Source organism: Pseudophryne corroboree, chromosome 2 (assembly GCF_028390025.1).
Source record: "Pseudophryne corroboree isolate aPseCor3 chromosome 2, aPseCor3.hap2, whole genome shotgun sequence".
Lineage (NCBI taxonomy): Eukaryota > Metazoa > Chordata > Amphibia > Anura > Myobatrachidae > Pseudophryne > Pseudophryne corroboree.
The window spans coordinates 687,326,293-687,348,472 of record NC_086445.1 but is presented as its reverse complement, the minus strand read 5'-3'; the positions used below and the strand labels follow the sequence as shown (position 1 = coordinate 687,348,472).

The 22,180-nt window shown below is 45.6% G+C and overlaps 1 protein-coding gene across 5 annotated transcripts in view; it reads left to right on the top strand.

The window, feature by feature from the left end:
* The window catches only part of LOC135044096 (polymeric immunoglobulin receptor-like), a 206,519-nt gene that overhangs the window by 91,653 nt on the left and 92,686 nt on the right, over nucleotides 1-22,180 (top strand). For all 5 annotated transcript variants that reach the window (XM_063955179.1, XM_063955177.1, XM_063955180.1 and 2 more), the window contains 2 exons: nucleotides 5,652-5,993; nucleotides 14,913-15,245. In XM_063955179.1, coding sequence (XP_063811249.1) covers nucleotides 5,652-5,993; nucleotides 14,913-15,245 — 675 coding nt within the window. The remainder of the gene's footprint in view (nucleotides 1-5,651; nucleotides 5,994-14,912; nucleotides 15,246-22,180) is intronic.

Genomic DNA, 22,180 nt, shown 5'->3' with positions numbered 1-22,180 from the left:
ATACAGGTGATAAGAAAAAACAACTGGCGATGGCCAAAGAAAGAACTGTTATGATGCTTTTGAAATTAGCATATAAACCAAACTCCTGCAAACTTGCAGAGCCCATTAAAGCTATTTGTAAGGCTATTTCTGATCTTTAGGTAGCTGCGTCTGCATCTGTTTTTTCTGACTTTTTGGAGCGCCTGAAATCCAAAGAGAAAACAGGCATAATTATTGACTGTTGTTAAGAGATTACAACCAACAGACCTAGCAAGGTATAAGGTGAGTACTGTTGCTAGGTGGCAATCCTATTCCCTAGAACAAAGAGAGTTTGAAGGTCATAGATTCCTGCAAACTAGTGTTTGTTCGTCAGGAGGCTTGCCACCTAGCAACAGCTGGTGGGTAGACTACCACATACCTGGTGGTTGCTCTAAGGAATTCTATCCTTTGAGTATCAGAAGGCCTCCAATAATATTTCACGAAGGTATGAGTGGACGACCAACGTGCAGCCTGCATTATGGCTTGTAATGGTAAGCCTATAGCCGCTGCCGAGGTGATGGCGGCACCGCGGATGGAAATGGAGGTATCTATTCCTGAGCTTTGCATGTCAGAAACTGTGCCCTGATTGCAGAGGGTCTGGCCGGACGAAAAGGCTTTCGGCATGTGATAAAAAGGCTAGAAATGTTATCTCTCCATGGAGCTGTTGTTGCGCGGTAAGCGGATAAGCACTCAACTATGCAAAGATCTGTGTCTGACTGGTCTTTGACTAGATCAAACTCCACCAAAGGGTTTTGAATGGAGCTGGTCTTTGTGTGACCTTTAAGGACAATATGGAAACCCATTGGAGTGGTTGTCATCCAGGGTTTGGATGTGTCTATTAAGGAAAGTTCGGCTCCTCTAGCTGCGAAAGCTAGTGCTAGTAATGAAGCCAGTTTTCTTGAAAGATTTGAGATGTTGGAATCTGAAGGGATTGTGGCTAAATAGTTTAAGAAAGGATTAATGTCCCACGTGGAAGAGTATCATGGACATGGTGGACTAGACAAGAAAATACCTTTGAGTAATCTAAGGTACATCTTGTTTTCCATAAGCCATGGAATGAGAAGAGCTAGGGCTGAGCCAAACGACCGTATGGTGGCGGATGCCAGGCCTGACTCAAACTTAACAGCCAAGAAATCTAGCGCTAAGCTAGGTTCCGAAAGAGAAGCTAAAGCAGGATTTTGAGAAGCCTGCCAAAACATAAACTCATTTATGATGGACTGGTACCTGGATTTTGTTCTGGGTCTAAGGGAAGCATTTATCAAGGCTACTGAGGAGGTCGAGAGGTTAGTGGTGGTCAGCAACCGAGTAATATCGCTATCCACATGCAATCTGGAAGTTCCAGAAGGAGGTCGGAAGCCCCTTGGAAACAATCCTTGGACATGCCTAGGGGAAGCTTGGGTCCCTTGCGAAGAGGGTTGATCAATGGGAACCAAATTCGGGAAGGCCAAACAGGGTAAACCAACTCTGTCTGTCTTGATCTTGTGAAGTACCCTCAGTAGCATAACTGGAGGAGGGAAAGCATATGGAAGAATCAGATCTGTCCACGGAAAGTACATCGCATCCGAGTGAAGAGCCCCTTGAGTTCAGATTTTGGACACGAAGGTTGGTGTCTGTGTGTTCAATGGAGTTGCAAACAGGTCTACCTGCGGTTGACCAAATGTTTTCAAGATACTGATGAATACTTCCGATCTTAGAGACGCCTGATCCAGTGTTCATTTTTTCCTGGATAAGGAGTCGACTAACTCGTTTAGCTCTCCTGGGACGTATGTTGCAGAGAGGAGTATGGACCATTCCACCGCCCAATTCCAGATGTCTATTGCTTCTTGGCAGAGAATCAGGGATCGAGTGCCTCCCATTCTGTTGAGGTAGGACACTGTGGTCCTGTTGTCTAGACAGAGGAGGACTGAGTTGTCCTGGAAGGTCGGGGGAACTAGAGAGGAAAGTGCTAACTTCGCCTCCCTCAATTCTAAGAGATTGGTGTGCGCTGTTGATTCTTGAGTGGGCCATTTTCCCCTTACCGCCCGGTCTCTTTTAAATGCTCCCCAACCCAAGAGAGATGCATCCGATGTGATGATGATGTCTGGAGGAGGGGGTAGGAGAGGTCTGGGAGATGGAAGTGGAAGGTCCCTCCAACTGCGAACCTCTTTGAGAACTATGGGTGTCAAGAGGATTTTGTCTGACCAAGTTCATCCTCAACGAAGGAGATCTGAAAGAAGAATCTGAGAGTGTCTGCAGACAAGGGGAGCGTGAAGAAATCCTGGATCTAAAGACCTAATTTTTCCCTATCACTCTGGCCAAGTCTCTCAGCGAGAAACGGTCTTTAAGGGTTCGAGTTACGAAGTCTTGAATGTCTTTCCACTTGTCTGGGGAAACTTATCAAGAAAGAAGGGGTATCTATCAAGAAACCCAGAAAAACAATTGACTGGGTAGGTGTTAAAATGGACTTGTCGTAATTTATAGGAAGCCCTAGGTTCTGGAGGAGAGAAAGAATGACCTCTTTGTGAAGCAGAAGGGTTTTTTGGTCTGAGTGGACTACTAACAAGTCGTCTAGGTAGGTTATACAATGGATCGCTTTCTGGCGAAGGTGAGAGATCACTGCTTTCATAAAACGAGTGAATGTATAGGGGGGCGTTGGAAAGGCCGAAGACTTTGACGGTCCACTGATACAGAACGTCTTTCCACAGGAACCTTAGAAGTCTTCTGTGGTTTGGGTGCATTTGAATTGTGTGAAAGGCCTCCTTGAGGTCTATTTTGATACAGAAATCGTTCTTTGTTAATAGGAAAGGTATGTTGGCTAAGCCCTCCATACTGAAGGAACGAGGTTTTATGTGTCGGTTGAGAGATTTGACATTTAAGACTGGTCTGTATGAACCGTCCTGTTTCCTGACAGGAAAAAGGTGACTGACCCAGCCTCTTGTGGAGGTGTCTGCCAAATCTATCTTGCTTAGCTGCAGGGCAAGGGGTAGGACTCCATCTAATAACTGGCATTTTTTGAACAGAGAAAAAGTTGCTGGTAAAGACAAGGAGGAGGTTGTAAAGTAAGGTGACTTACCATATCCTCTGTCTTTCCTGGGGGCGTATGTGCCACTGGGCCCTGCGCCTCTCGCGGTTCATGTCCGGGTAGGGTCACCTCTGTGAGTTCTGGGAGTGCCTCTGTAGTCTTGGGTCGAGCTGCTGGCTCCCGCAGGACAACCCTCCTAATGAAAGGGCTACCTGGAAGTCTGAGGTCCTTTAAGGTCTGCAAAGGATTTGAGAGCTTTATAGCGGTCATTCACTTTGTCTATGAAGTCGGGTCCGAAAAGGTCAGAATCTATCAGATTGGGGACGTCTACTGGTCTGGGGGCTAGGTTAGTTAGCCCTGCATTAGCTAGCCAGCGAGTTCTATGTGAGTTTTATATGAAATCAAATGTCTGACCGATTATTAGGGTATCCCTACTAATAGCTTTTAAGAGGGCCATTTTGGAAGCTACCAGGGAATCTAGGGAGCCCCCTGAGACGCCTTCTTTTTCTGCCTTGTCAAGGACAAATAATAAAGGACCAGCAGCATCTGAAACTTTAAACTGAATCTTTCTCAGCAATTTATCCATAGCATCACTCTGGATCTTTTCCCCCACAAGTGAAGTTAAAGCCGGATCGATGTCTGGGGCAAATAGGGCCGGAATGTCTGGGATGCCAGTGTGGTTACGGAGAACCATGTCATCCTCCTTAACAAGCGCCGTTCTAAAGGCTAAATGGGCAAAATTGTATACTTGAGAGTGCTCGCTCAGAGCCTAGTGGGCTGAATATATTTTAGAAGGTGGCATTCTACCCGCTAAGGCTACATGGGCCATCTGCAAATCACTATATTTGCCTCTGCGAGAGGATGCGCTAGTCCCGGTTACCTCCTCTGACTCCCAATCTACTAGAGGGTAACCAGCTTCCCTAAATGAGTGGGAAAGGGGGGTTGTATGACTATGACTATTTCCCTTATGAGCACGGTCCTGCGCAGGTTGCCGATCAGTGACAGGGAATGTATGTCGGCTGTGGGCAGGAGAGGGGGGGTTTGCTATGGACCTTAGAGGTATTCCAACTACTGGCAGTACCTGGGAAAAATATATTTTTACCTGAACAGGCATCTCTAGAAAAAACATGGTCAGTATGTTTCTTTTTACTTGTGCACTTTCTCACCACTCTGTGAGAATATGCAGGAGGAGAAGGAGGCTCAGCATTCTGACTGACTTCTCCCTCCTCAGAGCTGTCCTGTCTTTCGACCTGACAGGGTTAATAATTCTTCCCCTTTTAAATATTATATCCTCATCTGAGGAAGTAGTTGTGTCGGCAGCTTTATCTAGGGTCTCCTAGAAGGCTGCCTGCCTCTTTTGCTGTGCTGTGTGGACACTATCAGAGTGTCTGTTGCTGACACAGACACTGTGTCCTCCATACTGCAGCGCTGAGGTAAAATCTAAGGTCTGGGGGCAGGGCCTAGCGCCTTATAGGGTGCGCGCACACGTGCCCAAGCTCTCCCGTGACGCGATCCATGCGCGCTCACGAGTTCCTGCGCGCCCGCTACCCGCGGCTCTGTCCCCGTTCCCCCCAGGCTGTGGGAAGGTGAGTGAAAGTTTTCTTTCACTATACCTTCCCAGCGATTCGTCGGGAGGCTTGCACCAAACCCACCAGCTGTTGCTTGGTGGCAAGCCTCCCGACGAACAAAAGAACTTACATCACCTACACCTGGGTTAGAAAGTTACTTGTTACATAGGTAATCCCTAACCTTGATACCATCAACTATGAGTTACATCTAAATTAATTGTATTCATCTCCCAACGTGATAATATTATTCCACATGAGAAATTGGGGTGTGGTTTTAGGTCATTTATGTGTATATGTCAATGTCTTTGTCTTGGTTTGTGGTATTATAATAAATAAAAGTTATATTTTATAAATTTTTCAATTAGTGCCCCCCAAAAAACAAGAGTTTCTTTTTCTCCTGTGTATTATTGATCACCTACATATGTCTTTTTAAAATCTCTGATTCCACCACACACTACATGTAACACCCTGGGAGAGTACATTAAATCCTTCCCAACATCACTCTTACAGTATCAATGCATCCAAAGTCTTGTTACACCATTTACAGTATATCTAAATCCCTAGTGTCATTATGACAATTGAGTTTGTGTTATATATACTGTATGTCATAGTTGAGCATAAGTTTTGCAGCTTTCTAATTTGTATATCATACTTCTCTAAACCACTTTATGCATATAGGGGGTAATTCTGAGTTGATCGCAGCAGGAACTTTGTTAGCAGTTGGGCAAAACCATGTGCACTGCAGGGGAGGCAGATATAACATGTGCAGAGAGAGTTAGATTTGGGTGGGTTATTTTGTTTCTGTGCAGGGTAATTACTGGCTGCTTTATTTTTACACTACAATTTAGATTGCAGATTGAACTCACCCCACCCAAATCTAACTCTCTCTGCACATGTTATATCTGCCTCCCCTGCAGTGCACATGGTTTTGCCCAACTGCTAACAAAATTCCTGCTGCGATCAACTTGGAATTACCCCCATAGTGTATTGCTATGTCTTAGAAATATATTTATAGTACAATTTGATATAACTCTTCATGCTTCTCTTTTCCTGTTAAAATTAAGAGTCCTCAGGATTAGTTTGCCCAAAGCAAGCAACTGGAATAGTTGGTGGATCTGTTACCTTCACGTGCATGTACTCAACTAGTATCAAAGCCAATCTACACACTCGGAAGTTCATGTGCCTGCAAGGTGGACAGCACAAAAGATGTAAAAGTGTAATTGTGTCCACAAGTCGTTATGTGGATCAAAGATTTTTGGGCCGTGCTGAAATTTTGGATGGGAAGGATGGCACACTTACTATTACACTGTCTGATTTACAGAAGACTGATGAAGGCAACTACGTATGTGGTATTGGCCAAAGTAATGATGGGATCATGGATGATATCAGCGTGGCAGTGACAGAAGGTAACTATGACAGGCTGATAGAGGAATCTAGAGGATCATTTTAACAGTTTTGAATTGTTACCAAAATGAATATTAGAGATGTGCGCCGAGGCTCGTGTTTTAGTTTTGGTGTTGGATCTATATCTCCCTCGTGTTTTGGTTCTGTATTTGGTTTTGCCAAAATCGAATGTTTTGGATCTGTATTTTTGTAAAAAAATCATAAAAACAGCTAAAATCACAGATTTTGGGCCTGTTTTTGTTCCTACAGTATTATTAACCTCAATAACAGTAATTTCCACTAATTTCCAGTCAATTTTGACCACCTCACAGCTCACAATATTGTTTTTATCTAGTTTAGGCCAAAAGGTTGCACCCCGATAGCTGGATGACTAAGCTAAGCGACAGCAGTGGGCGGCACAAACACGTGACGCTTAAACTTCCAATATGGCACATCTAGGAAACAAAATGGCACTGCAGTGGCAGACAGGAAGGCAGTTTGATCAACTGTACGAACCCATAGAAACCAAAAATGTTTTCATTTATTAAGAACTAGAACAGAGGCCCGAGGGAGTTGGAGTATGTATGTAGTGGAAGGCAGGTAAAGGAAAAAAGATTGATTATTTATTAAATGTACTATTCTTTTTTATTCCAAGATTTATGAAGTAGGAGTGGGTAATATGGGCAGTACGCCATCATGTTTTAGCAGTTAATTGAGGATCCGCTATCATATTCAATTTCAATTCCACTTTAGCTGAACAGAAATTTGTTGGCTGTACTGGGACATTTAAAAAAAGCTAATTCTTGGCCTCCAAAATGCCATTGTACCCACTATCCACCTAACAAATGGAGGAAGGGAAGGGGGAAGGGAAGGGGGAAGGGAAGGGAGAAATTTATGAGGGAGGAAGGGCTAGAGATGTGCATGCTCAGGTTGGGTTTTCCCACCAGACTCAGATTCTAAACTGAGACAAAACATCATCATCAAAGCATCGGATCTTGCAGGTTTTGGATTCCGTACAAGGGAGCTGCAGTTGGGACTCGGCACAATTTCATTCTCTTCCTGCCAGGATGTCTGCAATAAAGTGGATATATGTTTAATTATTACAAAAATTAGTAGTGTACATTGGTCAAAAACATACATACTTACATCGTACGTACGTACGTACGTACGTACGTACGTACGTACATACATACCTTGCGTAAAGCTGGCTTTTGTATTTTTTTTTTACACTGAATTTTTTTTTTACACTGGTTTCGCACCCCTAGTTTGACAGAGCACCCCTGGATAGACAACGCAGCACCCCTGGGGATGGACCACCTATAGTGTCACACAATACTTGTATGATACACTGGAGTCTGACCAGCAGTGTCACAGAAAAATATTTATAGTACACTGGGGTATAGCACAAAAATATACATATATATTAAAAAAAGATATTTATCTTTTAATATGTTTAAAAAACTGGGGCAGAGTACCCCTAGATTGACAGAGCAACCCTAGAGGACACAGAACACCTTTATGGATGGAGAGAGCACCCCTGGAGGACAAAGCACCCATTTATGGATGGAGAGAGTACCCCTGGAGAACACAGCACCCCTTTATGGATGGAGAGAGTACCAGTAGCACCCCTGGATGAACAACACAGCCAGAGTGAAGATGGTGCGATCACTGAGGACCTTTATAGAATACAAAACCCGCAAGATGCCTCATTTTGGGATCCAAGTAAGGTGGGAAACCCCAAGCCAGACTCGTATCCCGGCTCGGATCGTAAAATATAGAAATAGTAAAAAATAAGAAGAACACGTGTTTTTTCCCTCTCTTAAACTATTTTCTACTCCAAACTCCTTACAACACTACCAAACCCTTGGTCTCTGCCACCCTAATGATTATTTCCATGTCCTGTCTCCTGATGCAGCAATGTTTATATACCATGTATTCGTCCTACATTGTCTTGTGCTCTAAGTCACTGTTTTCTTATTTTGCTCATTTGTTTATAGACATTGTTAGGTGATGCGGTACCCTTTGTAGGCAGTGTGGCTCCCAGCATGAAGAGTTCAATATTCTGTAGTACAAAACCATGTACATCTACAAAATGGATTTACATGCACATCTGCATCAGCTGCAGTGTGATTACTGATGTATGAAGGCTAGTACCGGCTATGAAGAATACAAGATGATCGGCTCAGTGTCTGTCCAGGGAGAGATACATTTATAAATAGTTTCCTGCAAATTAAGGGTATTATTCAGAGTGGTTAGCATTTTGGGCTAAACCATGTTGCACTGCAGGTGGGGCAGATGTAACGTGCACAGAGAGTTAGCTTTGGGTGATGTGTGTTCAAACTGAAATCTAAATTGCAGTGTAAAAATAAAGCAGCCAGTATTTACTAGAGATGAGCGGGTTCAGTTCTCTGAGAACCGAAAATTACCGAACATCACTTCCCGGGCCCGGATCTTAGTCCGGCTTGGGTTTTCCCGCCTGACTCGGAAACCAGAACGAGGCAAAACGTCATCATCCCACTGTCGGATTCTTGCGGGTTTTGGATTCCATATAAGGAGCCACGCATCGCCGCCATTTTCACTCCAGTCCTGGAGAGTGTAGCGAAAGGATGTGTCTCTCTCCTCAGTGTCTGTCTGTGCGGGAAAGTGGTGTGGAGACCTGCTCTGTCTTATACACATTCCAGTGTTGTGTTGTGCTGCATCAGTCCAGTGGTGGTGTCTTGTGCCGCATCAGTCCAGTCACAGTGGTGGTGTCCTCTGCTGCCATATGTCCAGTGCTGCTGCATAAGTCCAGTCCAGTGGTGCTGTGTTGTGCTGCATCAGTCCAGTGGTGGTGTCTTGTGCTGCATCAGTCCAGTCACAGTGGTGGTGTCCTCTGCTGCCATATGTCCAGTGCTGCTGTATAAGTCCAGTCCAGTGGTGCTGTGTTGTGCTACATCAGTACAGTGGTAGTGTCTTGTGCTGCATCAGTCCAGTCACAGTGGTGGTGTCCTCTGCTGCCATATGTCCAGTGCTGCTGTATAAGTACAGTCCAGTGGTGCTGTGTTGTGCTACATCAGCCCAGTGGCGGTGTCTTGTGCTGCATCAGTCCAGTCACAGTGATGGTGTCCTCTGCTGCCATATGTCCAGTGCTGCTGTATAAGTCCAGTCCATTGCAGTGGCGCTGTGTTGTCAGTCCATTGCAGTGGTGCTGTGTTGATCAGTCCAGTGGTGGTGTTCTTGTGCTGCTGTATAAGTCCAGTGGTACTGCCGTATAAGTCCAGTGATACTGCCGCATAAATCCAGTCCAGTGGTACTGCCGTATAAGTCCAGTGCTACTGTCGTATATGTCCAGTGGTACTTCCGTATATGTCCAGTGGTACTTCCATAAAAATCCAGTCCAGTGGTACTGCTGTATATGTCCAGTGATACTGCCGTATATGTCTAGTGGTACTGCCGTATAAATCCAGTGATACTGCCATATAATTCCAGTGATACTGCCGTATATGTCCAGTGGTACTGCCGTATAAATCCAGTGGTACTGCCATATAAATCCAGTCCAGTGGTACTGCCATATATGTTCAGCGATACTGCCGTATAAATCCAGTGGTACTGCTGTATAAATCCAGTCCAGTGATACTGCCGTATATGTCCACTGATACTGCCGTATATATCTCCAGTGATACTGCTGTATAAATCCAGTCCAGTTGTACTGCCGTATAAATCCAGTGGTACTGCCATATAATTCCAGTGATACTGCCGTATAAATCCAGTCCAGTGGTACTGACATATATGTCCAGTGATACTCAGGGCTGGTGCAAGGTTTCCCAGAACCCTAGGCAAATCTTCAGCAGCACCCCCCCTCTCAAAAAATATTTGAATAAAATAAAATAATTTTATATATATATATATATATATATATATATATATATATATATATATATATACACACACACAAAATTGTGTTAATTGATAATTTATGTGGCAATGTACATGGTCTTGTTCTTCAACACTTCTGATGGCAGCTGCCATTTATAGGGAGTGAGGAGGTGGTGGCAGACACACACATGAGGAGGCAGGAAAGGGACACAGGCACAAAAGGAGGCAAATGGAGATAGTTTCAGAGGTACAGATGGAAAAGGGGACATAGACACAGAGGGAATACAGTTATGTGACCGGCGGTCTCCCACAATACAGACACCGGCATCCCACACCCTGAATATACCGCTGGTTGGCATGCCGACCAACAGGGACTATTCCCATTCATGGTTATCCACGACACCCATAGAGTGGGAATAGAACCTGTGGCTTCATTGCGCTAGCCCCCCCCCCCCCCCCCGTGCCGGCCATCTAACATCCATGGTATGATGACCAGCGGTCCAACCTACGCAGGGGGGTAAAGTATCAGAAGGTGTAGAGGAGAGTGGGAAGAGGCACAGATGGGAAAAGATACTGAGGCATATAAGAGGGAGGAACAAATGCACACAACGGAGGGGCGGCAGAGGCACAGCTGATATAGATGGCGGGGCACACATGGGGTGGAGGGTAGAAGCACGCAGAGGCACAGCTGAGGAATTTAATTCTTCTGTCTAGCACAAGCAGGGAGAAGAGAAGGGAGGAGTCAGGAGTGAAGGAGAGGAAGCTGTGAACTAGTCCAGACCCCGAAATGAAGTCCCCTGTGTCCTACGAGCATGGTAGAGGGGGCACACAACCCCCATCCCCCATCTTACAGCTGGATGTAATAAGCACAAGGCTGACAGAGGGAGCCACTGGTGCTGATGATCCCACACCCTTGTTGCTTCATTCTCACATCTGCCTGTCAGTGAGCAGCAGTCTGCAGCCACGATCACCAGCGGGCCCCTCTGTCAGTGATAATGCCTACCTTCAGGGGCAAACGCAGGATTTAGTCAGGGGGGTTTCCGTGGGTGTGTGTGTGTGTGTGTGTGTGTATATATATATATATATATATATATATATACACATACACACATACCCACATACCCACATACTATCTGCCGATAGATAGAACTAGTTCCAGGGAGATTTTAGCTGACAGTAGAATGTGCAGCGCCGCTGAGGGGGCGTGTCATGCTCATGTCTAGCTCCACATATGGTTGTAGCTATTGCCACTCGGGGATGTTAGCAGTATAATCCTTGGGGGGGGGGGGGGAAGGAATAGTGAGGCAACTACAGGCTTTTTTCACTAAAGTAGATTCCTACCTGATATATTCCCCCCCACTACAAGTATTATAAACCTAAAACCATCAATTTAATATCACAGGATGGTGGTTCAGCTGCTGGCTGCGGACTATCACTCCCTGATCCCAGTGATCAGTCTGATGGGCTGCCAATTGAGGGAAGCACTGGAGTAGTGGGCTATACCTGGCCTCGATCTGCTTTGCTAATTGTCTGTGTTGGTGCAGTGCTCAGTTAAATTGCACCCGCCCACAACTTTCTCTGCCTAAGGGGCTGGAGCTGCAGCAGTACCGGTAGTAATTGATGGCTCCTATCTCAGCTGCTTTCTGGTCAGGCAGTGTGTGGTGGAGGAACGTGGGGGAGAGTATGAGCTTGCGGCTGGTGGCAGGAGTAGGGGCTTACAGCTGGTGTTTAGGCTCGGGATAAGGGCTTACGGCTGATGATATGGTTCAGTGTAGCTTCCTTCCAACATGTTTCAGCTTCTCCTAGCTACAGACAATCTTGAAATAATATGCCCAGTCCGGATTCCTGACGGGGCAGAGGGGAATCCGGGGGTTTAAACTTTCTGTGGCAGGGGGAGACTCCCGATTCACTTTAGAGTGCAGATGTGGGAGGGCAAGCAACTATACTAAAACCGTTTGACTTATATGACAGGCAATAAACCAAATACTTAAAAATTTTGAAAAGCCAAGTACTTATGTGAATGCCCTTTGTAACATTCATGATATATAATATACATATTTACATACACATAAATACACTTAGGTTATTGGCCGGGATTTACTAAAAATGCGGTAAAACATCCGTTTTCGGAGGTTTTTACCACATTTTCATGTGTACTAAGCCCCGACCGCCGCGTTTTCGCCGCACAGGGTATCGCCATCTTTTGATGGCGATACCCTATAGAAACCTATGGGCTTCTTAACGTCGGCCACCCCAACCCGCCGCCTCCACCGCCCTGCGCCGCTGACACTGGTCCCCCTCCCCCCCCCCCCGGCATACCTCTGTCAAGGCATCCTGGCACTAGAAGTCAAGCTCCTCCTCCCCCTAGCAATCCAGCCGTTGGTCCTTCTGGCTGCAGGGGTGAGGAGGAGGCGCCGGGGACACCACACAGGAACCAACACAGTGCTTTAGGGGCTTTGCTCTGGTGCTCCATGCTGGTTGTTCATGTGGTGTGAATGGCTATAGCAATCTTTGCCACAGATGATGAGCGGTCAGCAGCTCCCCCTGAACATTTTGTAGAGAGCTATGCTGTCAGTGTTTGCAGCTGGGGCGAGCTCCGTGGTCGTGATCACGGCTTTTACTGAGACGGAGACACTGCTGTCTCCGTCTCAAAAATAAAAAATCTTGCTCCCCTCTCAGCTAAGTCAGCTCCACTTGCCGCTCACCCTCACCAGTCAGCTCGGCCTCTCAGTACAGCCGGCTGACTGTGAGCACTCTCCTGTGCAGCCCCGACCAGCAGCAGCTCAGCCTGACCCCTAAACCCAGCCGCTTGCCTGCTGCACATATGTGCTGGCTCTCTGACCCTCTCCTCCTGTCCCACCTTCTGCTCTTCGAACAGCCGCTGCCGGTCAGATCACGATGCGAGGGAGGACGGATCTGCTTGCTGTTTGTTGAAGAAGTCCTTTCCTTTCCTCCCTTTGTGAAGGTGCCACCCCGATCATCAGGGCAGATGGGAGCGAGCGACGCAGCAGGGGAGGAGGGAACAGCCCCAAACATAGTGAGAGCAGGTGCCTTACATTATTATTATTTTTTTTTTTGTTACTCCGCACCGCCCTTCAAGTGCCGGCGCCCATAGGCTGCTGCCTAAAGCTGCCTAATGGTAGCGCCGGCCCTGGTGATAAATTCAGTCCAGTGATACTGCCGTATATGTCCAGTGATACTGCCGTATATATATCTCCAGTGATACTGCTGTATGAATCCAGTCCAGTGGTATTGCCGTATAAATCCAGTGGTACTGCCGTGTAAATCCAGTCCAGTGGTACTGCCGTATAAGTCTAGTGGTACTGCCAAATAATTCTAGTGATACTGCTGTATAGTCCAGTGGTACTGCTGTATAAATTCAGTCCAGTAATACTGCCGTATATGTCCACTGGTACTGCCATATAATTCCAGTGATACTGCCGTATATGTCCAGTGGTATTGCCATATAAATCCAGTGGTACTGCCGTATAAATCCAGTCCAGTGATTCTGCCATATAAGTCCAGTGATACTGCCGTATAAATCCAGTCCAGTGATACTGCCGTATATGTCTAGTGATACTGCCGTATATATATCTCCAGTGATACGGCTGTATAAATCCAGTCCAGTGGTATTGCCGTATAAATCCAGTGGTACTGCCGTGTAAATCCAGTCCAGTGGTACTGCCGCATAAGTCTAGTGGTACTGCCAAATAATTCTAGTGATACTGCTGTATAGTCCAGTGGTACTGCTGTATAAATTCAGTCCAGTAATACTGCCGTATATGTTCACTGGTACTGCCATATAATTCCAGTGATACTGCCGTATATGTCCAGTGGTATTGCCATATAAATCCAGTGGTACTACCGTATAAATCCAGTCCAGTGATTCTGCCATATAAGTCAAGTGATACTGCCGTATAAATCCAGTCCAGTGACACTGCCGCATAAGTCCAGTGATACTGCCGTATAAATCCAGTCCAGTGATACTGCCGTATAAATCCAGTCCAGTGGTACTGCCGTATAAGTACAATCCAGTGGTGCTGCCATATAAGTTCAGTGGTGCTGCCATATAAGATCAGTGGTGCTGTCCTGTGCTATATATTATTAACTCCAAATAAAGGGGTTATTAATATGCATTTTGTTATATAACGCCAGAAAAATAATGGAGAACAAAAATTTGGAGGATAAAATAGGGAAAGATCAAGAACCACTTACTCCTACTGCTGCCGCTGCTGTTGTTGCTGCTGGGAGTCGATCGTCATCTCAGAGGGGAAGTCGGAAGACCACTTGTACTACTTCAACTAAGCAAATGACTGCCAACAGTCATTTGCGAGGAAGATGAAATATAACAGCAGTCATCCTGTTGCAAAGCGGATAACTGATGCCTTAGCAGTTATGTTGGTGTTAGACGTGCGTTCGGTATCCGCCATTAGTGCAGTGGGCCTGTAGTGCTACTCCTAGATGGGCCAGGTGTTTGTGCCACACACTTGCGTCGCTTAGCTTAGTCATACAGCTACCTCATTGCACCTCTTTTACTTCTTTGCATGATGTGCTGTATGGGGACTATTTTTTAAGTGCCATCCTGTCTGCCACTGCAGTGCCACTCCTAGATAGGCCAGGTGTTTGTGCTGCACACTTGTGTCGCTTAGCTTAGTCATACAGCTACCTCGGTGCAACTTTTAGGCCTAAAAACAATATTGTGAGGTGTGAGGTGTTCAAAATACACTGGGAACGAGTAGAAATTAATATTATTGAGGTTAATAATACCGTAGGATCAAAATTACCACCACATTCTGTGATTTTAGCTATTTTTGTTATTTTCAAAAATCATGCAGATCCAAAACCAAAACCCGAAATGGTGGTTTTGGCAAAACCTATCCAGATTCAAAACACGAGTGGGAATCCAGATCCAAATCCAAAACACAAAACACGAAAAGTGCCCGCCGCACATCTCTGGTATTTACCCTGCACAGAAACAATATAACCCACCCAAATCTAAGTGTTCCTGTACATGTTACATCCAATTGTCAGTTAGTCTGTTCATTTTAACAAACATTTATAACAGAGATATTCTTATTTCTGGACAGACTCGGTCATCCCAACTGAACCAAAACTCGTCTATGTTCAACTAAGGGGCACAGTAAAATTAAGATGTGAATTTGGAGACCAAAACACTGCAAACAGGAAATACCTATGCAAGATATTGCAAACCGGCTGCAAGAATATAATTGACAACACGGGAGAAATAGCGGCTGAGTACCAAGGGAGAATTTTGCTACAAACAGATGAAAGGAATCCAGGAAGTTTTACAGTCACAATAATACAGCTGAAAAATGAAGACTCTGGGCACTATTCTTGCGGATTGGGTCACTATGGAGAACCTGGAGACATCTCTAATTTTGATTTGAGGATCAATGAAGGTGAGAAGATTACTGTAGGTCTGTCCAAAAACAAAACAAACCTTCCAATATAAATAATGCCAAGAAATATACTTTTTCTACAGTTTGTTGTATATGAACATATAGGCCAAAAACACATTTCTGCATAACGTGACATATGCAAAAGTAACTGAGATGATTAAGAGACAATGGGGGTCATTCCGAGTTGTTCGCTCGCTAGCAGATTTTAGCAGCATTGCACATGCTAGGCCACCGCCCTCTGGGAGTGTATCTTAGCTTAGCAGAATAGCGAACGAAAGATTAGCAGAATTGCGAATAGAAAATTCTTAGCAGTTTCTGAGTAGCTCGAGACTTACTCCTACACTGCGATCAGCTCAACCCATTTCGTTCCTGGTTTGATGTCACAAACACGCCCTGCGTTCGGCCAGCCACTCCCCCGTTTCTCCAGACACTCCCGCGTTTTATCCAGGCAACCCTGCGTTTTTCCGCACACTCCCTGAAAACGTTCAGTTTCCGCCCAGAAACACCCACTTCCTGTCAATCACACTCCAATCACTTCAACGATGGAAATTCTTTGTTCAGACGTGAGTAAATCTACTAAGTTTTGAGATACAATACTTACCGCATGCGCACTAGGTACCATGCGCATTTTCGCCTTAATCGCTCCGTTGCGAAAATCGGCAACGAGCGAACAACTCGGAATGGCCCCCAATATATCATAAGACATTGGCTAAAACATAATGTTATCATCAGGAGAATAGCCAGAACTTTGTGGGCCACATAGCAACATTTTGAAGGGGCCCCTGTCACAATGCTTCTAGATGGACACTTCTTCACAGCAGTTGTTAATTTTATGCCCAGTAATAGTGCCCTAGTTCATTTTCTGAACCATAGTAGTGCCTTGGTTAATGTTGTGCCCCATAGTAATGTCCTAGTTTATTTTATTAACTATAGTAGAGCCCTAGTCCACGTTAAGTCACATTGTAGGGCTGCCAGTACACATTATGCAACATAGTACTCTCAATTTATATTATGACATTCAGAGTCCCTAATTCATATAGTGCAACATTATAGGTCCCCAGTTCATATTATGTAACATTATAATACCCTCCAGTTCATTTTATACCACATTACAATAAGCAGGACCAGGGGCATAACTAGATATATTGGCAAAAGTTTAAAAGGGATCTTATAGTATGTACCACACAATGGTGAAAAATGTAAGTAACTTTGACAGGAAAAGTGGCCCCTCTCAGCTCTGGGCCCCCGGCAGCTGCACTCCCTGCATCTATGGTAGCTAAGCCCTTGGTTATCATGTAAAATTTACACATTACTTTGTATTAAAGTTTACAGGTTCTAAAAAGATAAAGCTATACTTAATGTAAGATCAGTATCACAGAAATTACTTTGCAAGAGGTTTTACAAAACCTTCAAACTAATCTGAGAAGTTTTTAGATGACAGTGGCCCTCATTCCGAGTCGTTCGTTCGGTATTTTTCATCGCATCGCAGTGAAAATCCGCTTAGTACGCATGCGCAATATTCGCACTGCGACTGCGCCAAGTAATTTTACAATGAAGATAGTATTTTTACTCACGGCTTTTTCATTGCTCCGGCGATCGTAGTGTGATTGACAGGAAATGGGTGTTACTGGGCGGAAACACGGCGTTTTAGGGGCGTGTGGATGAAAACGCTACCGTTTCCGGAAAAAACGCAGGAGTGGCTGGAGAAACGGGGGAGTGTCTGGGCGAACGCTGGGTGTGTTTGTGACGTCAAACCAGGAACGACAAGCACTGAACTGATCGCAGATGCCGAGTAAGTGTGGAGCTACTCTGAAACTGCTAAGAAGTTTGTAATCGCAATATTGCGAATACATCGTTCGCAATTTTAAGAAGCTAAGATTCACTCCCAGTAGGCGGCGGCTTAGCGTGTGTAACTCTGCTAAAATCGCCTTGCGACCGATCAACTCGGAATGAGGGCCAGTATCTTTACAGATGAATTACGGTAACTTGAAACATGTGGCAAACCCTTTGAAGTTCACTGTAGGCATGCACCCAGTCACTAAACAGGTCATGTTAGGATGGATGTAAAGTGTGTTTTACTGTACAATGGCCCTCATTCCGAGTTGATCGCTCGCAAGGCGATTTTAGCAGAGTTACACACGCTAAGCCGCCGCCTACTGGGAGTGAATCTTAGCTTCTTAAAATTGCGACCGATGTATTCGCAATAATGCGATTACTAACTACTTAGCAGTTTCAGAGTAGCTCCAGACTTACTCTGCCTGTGCGATCATTTCAGTGCTTGTCGTTCCTGGTTGACGTCACAAACACACCCAGCGTTCGCCCAGGCACTCCCACCGTTTCTCCGGCCACTCCTGCGTTTTTCCCGGAAACGGTAGCGTTTTCAGCCACACGCCCCTGAAACGCCGTGTTTCCGCCCAGTAACACCCATTTCCTGTCAATCACATTACGATCGCCGGAGCGAAGAAAAAGCCGTGAGTAAAAATACTATCTTCATTGTTAAATTACTTGGCGCAGTCGCAGTGCGAATATTGCGCATGCGTACTAAGCGGAATTTTACTGCGATGCGATGAAATATACCGAGCGAACGACTCGGAATGAGGGCCAATATATGCATTCTACCTCTGCACATGTGTACAAAGCACTACTTACATTTGCAGCCATATGAACAGTAAGTTACCTTTTGTAATCAAAGTAAAATATGGGTATGTTGGCACAAAAGAAGACTATGACACAGACACATTCACAACAGTCACGAGATAGGTAACACACAGGTTCTCGACCACTAGTGCAAGTTATGATAATAATAATAATAATAATAATAATAATAATAATAATGCTACCAGTAAATAATGGACCACATATTGTGATTTTCCAAGTCAACTGTGTATTTTTTTCAGGTGCAATTCACACGGTTTTAGTACAAAATATAAAAAAATAGAGACACCAAGTGTCACCAGGCGCCAATCAATTGCTCAGTGATAAATACTAAACTGTCTGTAGCTTTTCTATACCAAAGGGGCTACTCTCCCCCTTCAAGAACAAACACTACCACAAGAAAAGAAAGCGCTGACAGAATATATTTTAAAAAGAATTTATATTTTTATTTTTTTAGCTTTTTTAATTCGCTTATAGTAAAATATATACTGTTTAAATAGCTCACTGTGAACCAATTACACTAGCAATATTTAAAACAATAAAAAATAAGAATTTACTTACCGATAATTCTATTTCTCATAGTCCGTAGTGGATGCTGGGGACTCCGTAAGGACCATGGGGAATAGCGGCTCCGCAGGAGACTGGGCACATCTAAAGAAAGCTTTAGGACTAACTGGTGTGCACTGGCTCCTCCCCCTATGACCCTCCTCCAAGCCTCAGTTAGGATACTGTGCCCGGACGAGCGTATACAATAAGGAAGGATTTTGAATCCCGGGTAAGACTCATACCAGCCACACCAATCACACCGTATAACCTGTGATCTGAACCCAGTTAACAGTATGATAACAGAGGAGCCTCTGAAAGATGGCTCACAACAATAATAACCCGATTTTTGTAACAATAACTATGTACAAGTATTGCAGACAATCCGCACTTGGGATGGGCGCCCAGCATCCACTACGGACTATGAGAAATAGAATTATCGGTAAGTAAATTCTTATTTTCTCTAACGTCCTAAGTGGATGCTGGGGACTCCGTAAGGACCATGGGGATTATACCAAAGCTCCCAAACGGGCGGGAGAGTGCGGATGACTCTGCAGCACCAAATGAGAGAACTCCAGGTCCTCCTCAGCCAGGATATTAATTTTGTAGAATTTTACAAACGTATTTGCTCCTGACCAAGTAGCTGCTCGGCAAAGTTGTAAAGCCGAGACCCCTCGGGCAGCCGCCCAAGATGAGCCCACCTTCCTTGTGGAGTGGGCATTTACAGATTTTTGGTTGTGGCAGGCCTGCCACAGAATGTGCAAGCTGAATTGTACTACAAATCCAACGAGCAATAGTCTGCTTAGAAGCAGGAGCACCCAGCTTGGTGGGTGCACACAGGATAAACAGCGAGTCAGATTTCCTGACTCCAGCCGTCCTGGAAACATATATTTTCAGGGCACTGACAACGTCTAGCAACTTGGAGGCCTCCAAGTCCCTAGTAGCCGCAGGCACCACCAATAGGTTGGTTCAGGTGAGACGCTGAAACCACCTTGGGGAGAAACTGAGGACGAGTCCTCAATTCTGCCCTGTCCGAATGGAAAATCAGATAAGGGCTTTTTCAGGATAAAGCCGCCAATTCTGACACGTGCCTGGCCCAGGCCAGGGCCAACAGCATGACCACTTTCCATGTGAGATATTTTAACTCCACAGATTTAAGTGGTTCAAACCAATGTGACTTTTGGAACCCAAAACTACATTGAGATCCGAAAGTGCCACTAGAGGCACAAAAGGAGGCTGTATATGCAGTACCCCTTTTACAAACGTCTGAACTTCAGGGACTGAAGCTAGTTCTTTTTGGAAGAAAATTGACAGGGCCGCAAATTTGAACCTTAATGGACCCCAATTTCAGGCCCATAGACACTCCTGTTTGCAGGAAATGTAGGAATCGACCCGGTTGAATTTCCTCCGTCGGGCCTTACTGGCCTCGCACCACGCAACATATTTTCGCCAATTGCGGTGATAATGTTTTTGCGGTTACAACCTTCCTGGCTTTGATCAGGATAGGGATGACTTCATCCGGAAAGCCTTTTTTCCTTCAGGATCCGGCGTTCAACCGCCATGCCGTCAAACGCAGCCGCGGTAAGTAATGGAACAGACAGGGTCCTTGCTGGAGCAGGTCCCTTCTTAGAGGTAGAGGCCACGGATCCTCCGTGAGCATCTCTTGAAGTTCCGGTTACCAAGTCCTTCTTGGCCAATCCGGAGCCACGAATATAGTGCTTTCTCCTCTCCATCTTATCAATCTCAGTACCTTGGGTATGAGAGGCAGAGGAGGGAACACATACACTGACTGGTACACCCACGGTGTTACCAGAGCGTCTACAACTATTGCCTGAGGGTCTCTTGACCTGGCGCAATACCTGTCGAGTGTTTTAATCATGTGGACGACTTCTGGGTGAAGTCCCCACTCTCCCGGGTGGAGGTCGTGCTGAGGAAGTCTGCTTCCCAGTTGTCCACTCCCGGAATGAATACTGTTGACAGTGCTATCACATGATTTTCCGCCCAGCGAAGAATCCCTGCAGCTTCTGCCATTGCCCTCCTGCTTCTTGTGCCACCCTTTCTGTTTACGTGGGTGACTGCCATGATGTTGTCCGACTGGATCAACACCGGCTGACCTTGAAGCAGAGGTCTTGCTAAGCTTAGAGCATTGTAAATGGCCCTTAGCTTCAGGATATTTATGTGAAGTGATGTATCCAGGCTTGACCCTAAGCCCTGGATATTCCTCCCCTGTGTGACTGCTCCCCAGCCTCGCATGCTGGCATCCGTGGTCACCAGGACCCAGTCCTGAATGCCGAATCTGCGGCCCTCTAGAAGATGAGCACTCTGCAACCACCACATGATGGATACCCTTGTCCTTGGTGACAGGGTTATCCGCTGATGCATCTGAAAATGCGACCTGGACCATTTGTCCAGTAGGTTCCACTGGAAAGTTCTTGCGTGGAATCTAACGAATGGGATTGCTTCGTAGGAAGCCACCATTTTTACCCAGAACCCTTGTGCATTGATGCACTGAGACTTGGTTCGGTTTTAGGAGGTTCCTGACTAGCTCGGATAACTCCCTGGTTTTCTCTTCCGGGAGAAACACCTTTTTTCTGGACTGTGTCCAGGAACATCCCTAGGAAACAGAAGACAAGTCGTCGGAACCAGCGGCGATTTTGGAATATTGAGAATCCAATCGTGCTGCCGCAACACTACCTGAGATAGTGCTACACCGACTTCCAACTGTTCCCTGGATCTTACCCTTATCAGGGAATCGTCCAAGTAAGGGATAACTAAAATTCCCTTCCTTCGAAGGGATATCCTTTCGGCCATTACCTTGGTAAAGACCCGGGGTGCCGTGGACCATCCCTACGGCAGCGTCTGAACTGATAGTGACAGTTCTGTACCATAACCTGAGGTACCCTTGGTGAGAAGGGTAAACTTTTACATGAAGGTAAGCATCCTTGATGTCCCAAGACATCATGTAGTCCCCTTCTTCCAGGTTCGCAATCACTGCTCTGAGTGACTCAATCTTGAATTTGAACCTCTGTATGTAAGTGTTCAAAGATTTTAGATTTTAGATTTAGAATCGGTTTCACCGGGCCGTCTGGCTTCGGTACCACAATAGTGTGGAATAATACCCCGTTCCCTGTTGCAGGAGGGGTACCTTGATTATCACCTGCTGGGTGTATGGCTTCCAAAACTGCCTCCCTGTCAGAGGGAGACGTCGGTAAAGCCGACTTTTGGAAACGGCGAGGGGGAGACGTCTCGAATTTCAATATGTACCCTTGAGATATTACCTGAAGGATCCAGGGGTCTACTTGCGAGTGAGCCCACTGCGCACTGAAATTCATTGAGAACGGGCCCCCACCGTGCCTGAGTTTGTAAGGCCCTAGCGTCATACTGAGGGCTTTTGCAGAGGCGGAAAAGGATTTCTGTTCCTGGGAACTGGGTAATCTCTTCAGCCTTTTTCCTCTCCCTCTGTCACGAGCAGAAAAGAGGAACCTTTTGTCCGCTTGCCAACAAAGGACTGCGCCTGATAATACGGCGTCTTATTTTGAGAGGCAACCTGGGGTACAAACGTGGATTTCCCAGTTGTTGCCGTGGCCACCAGGTCTAAAAGACCGACCCCAAATGTCCCTTTTTAAAGGCAATACTTCCAAATGCCGTTTGGAATCCGCATCACCTGACCATTTTACTGGTAGAATTGGACAACGCACTTATATTTGATGCCAGTCGGCAATCATATTCCGCTGTGC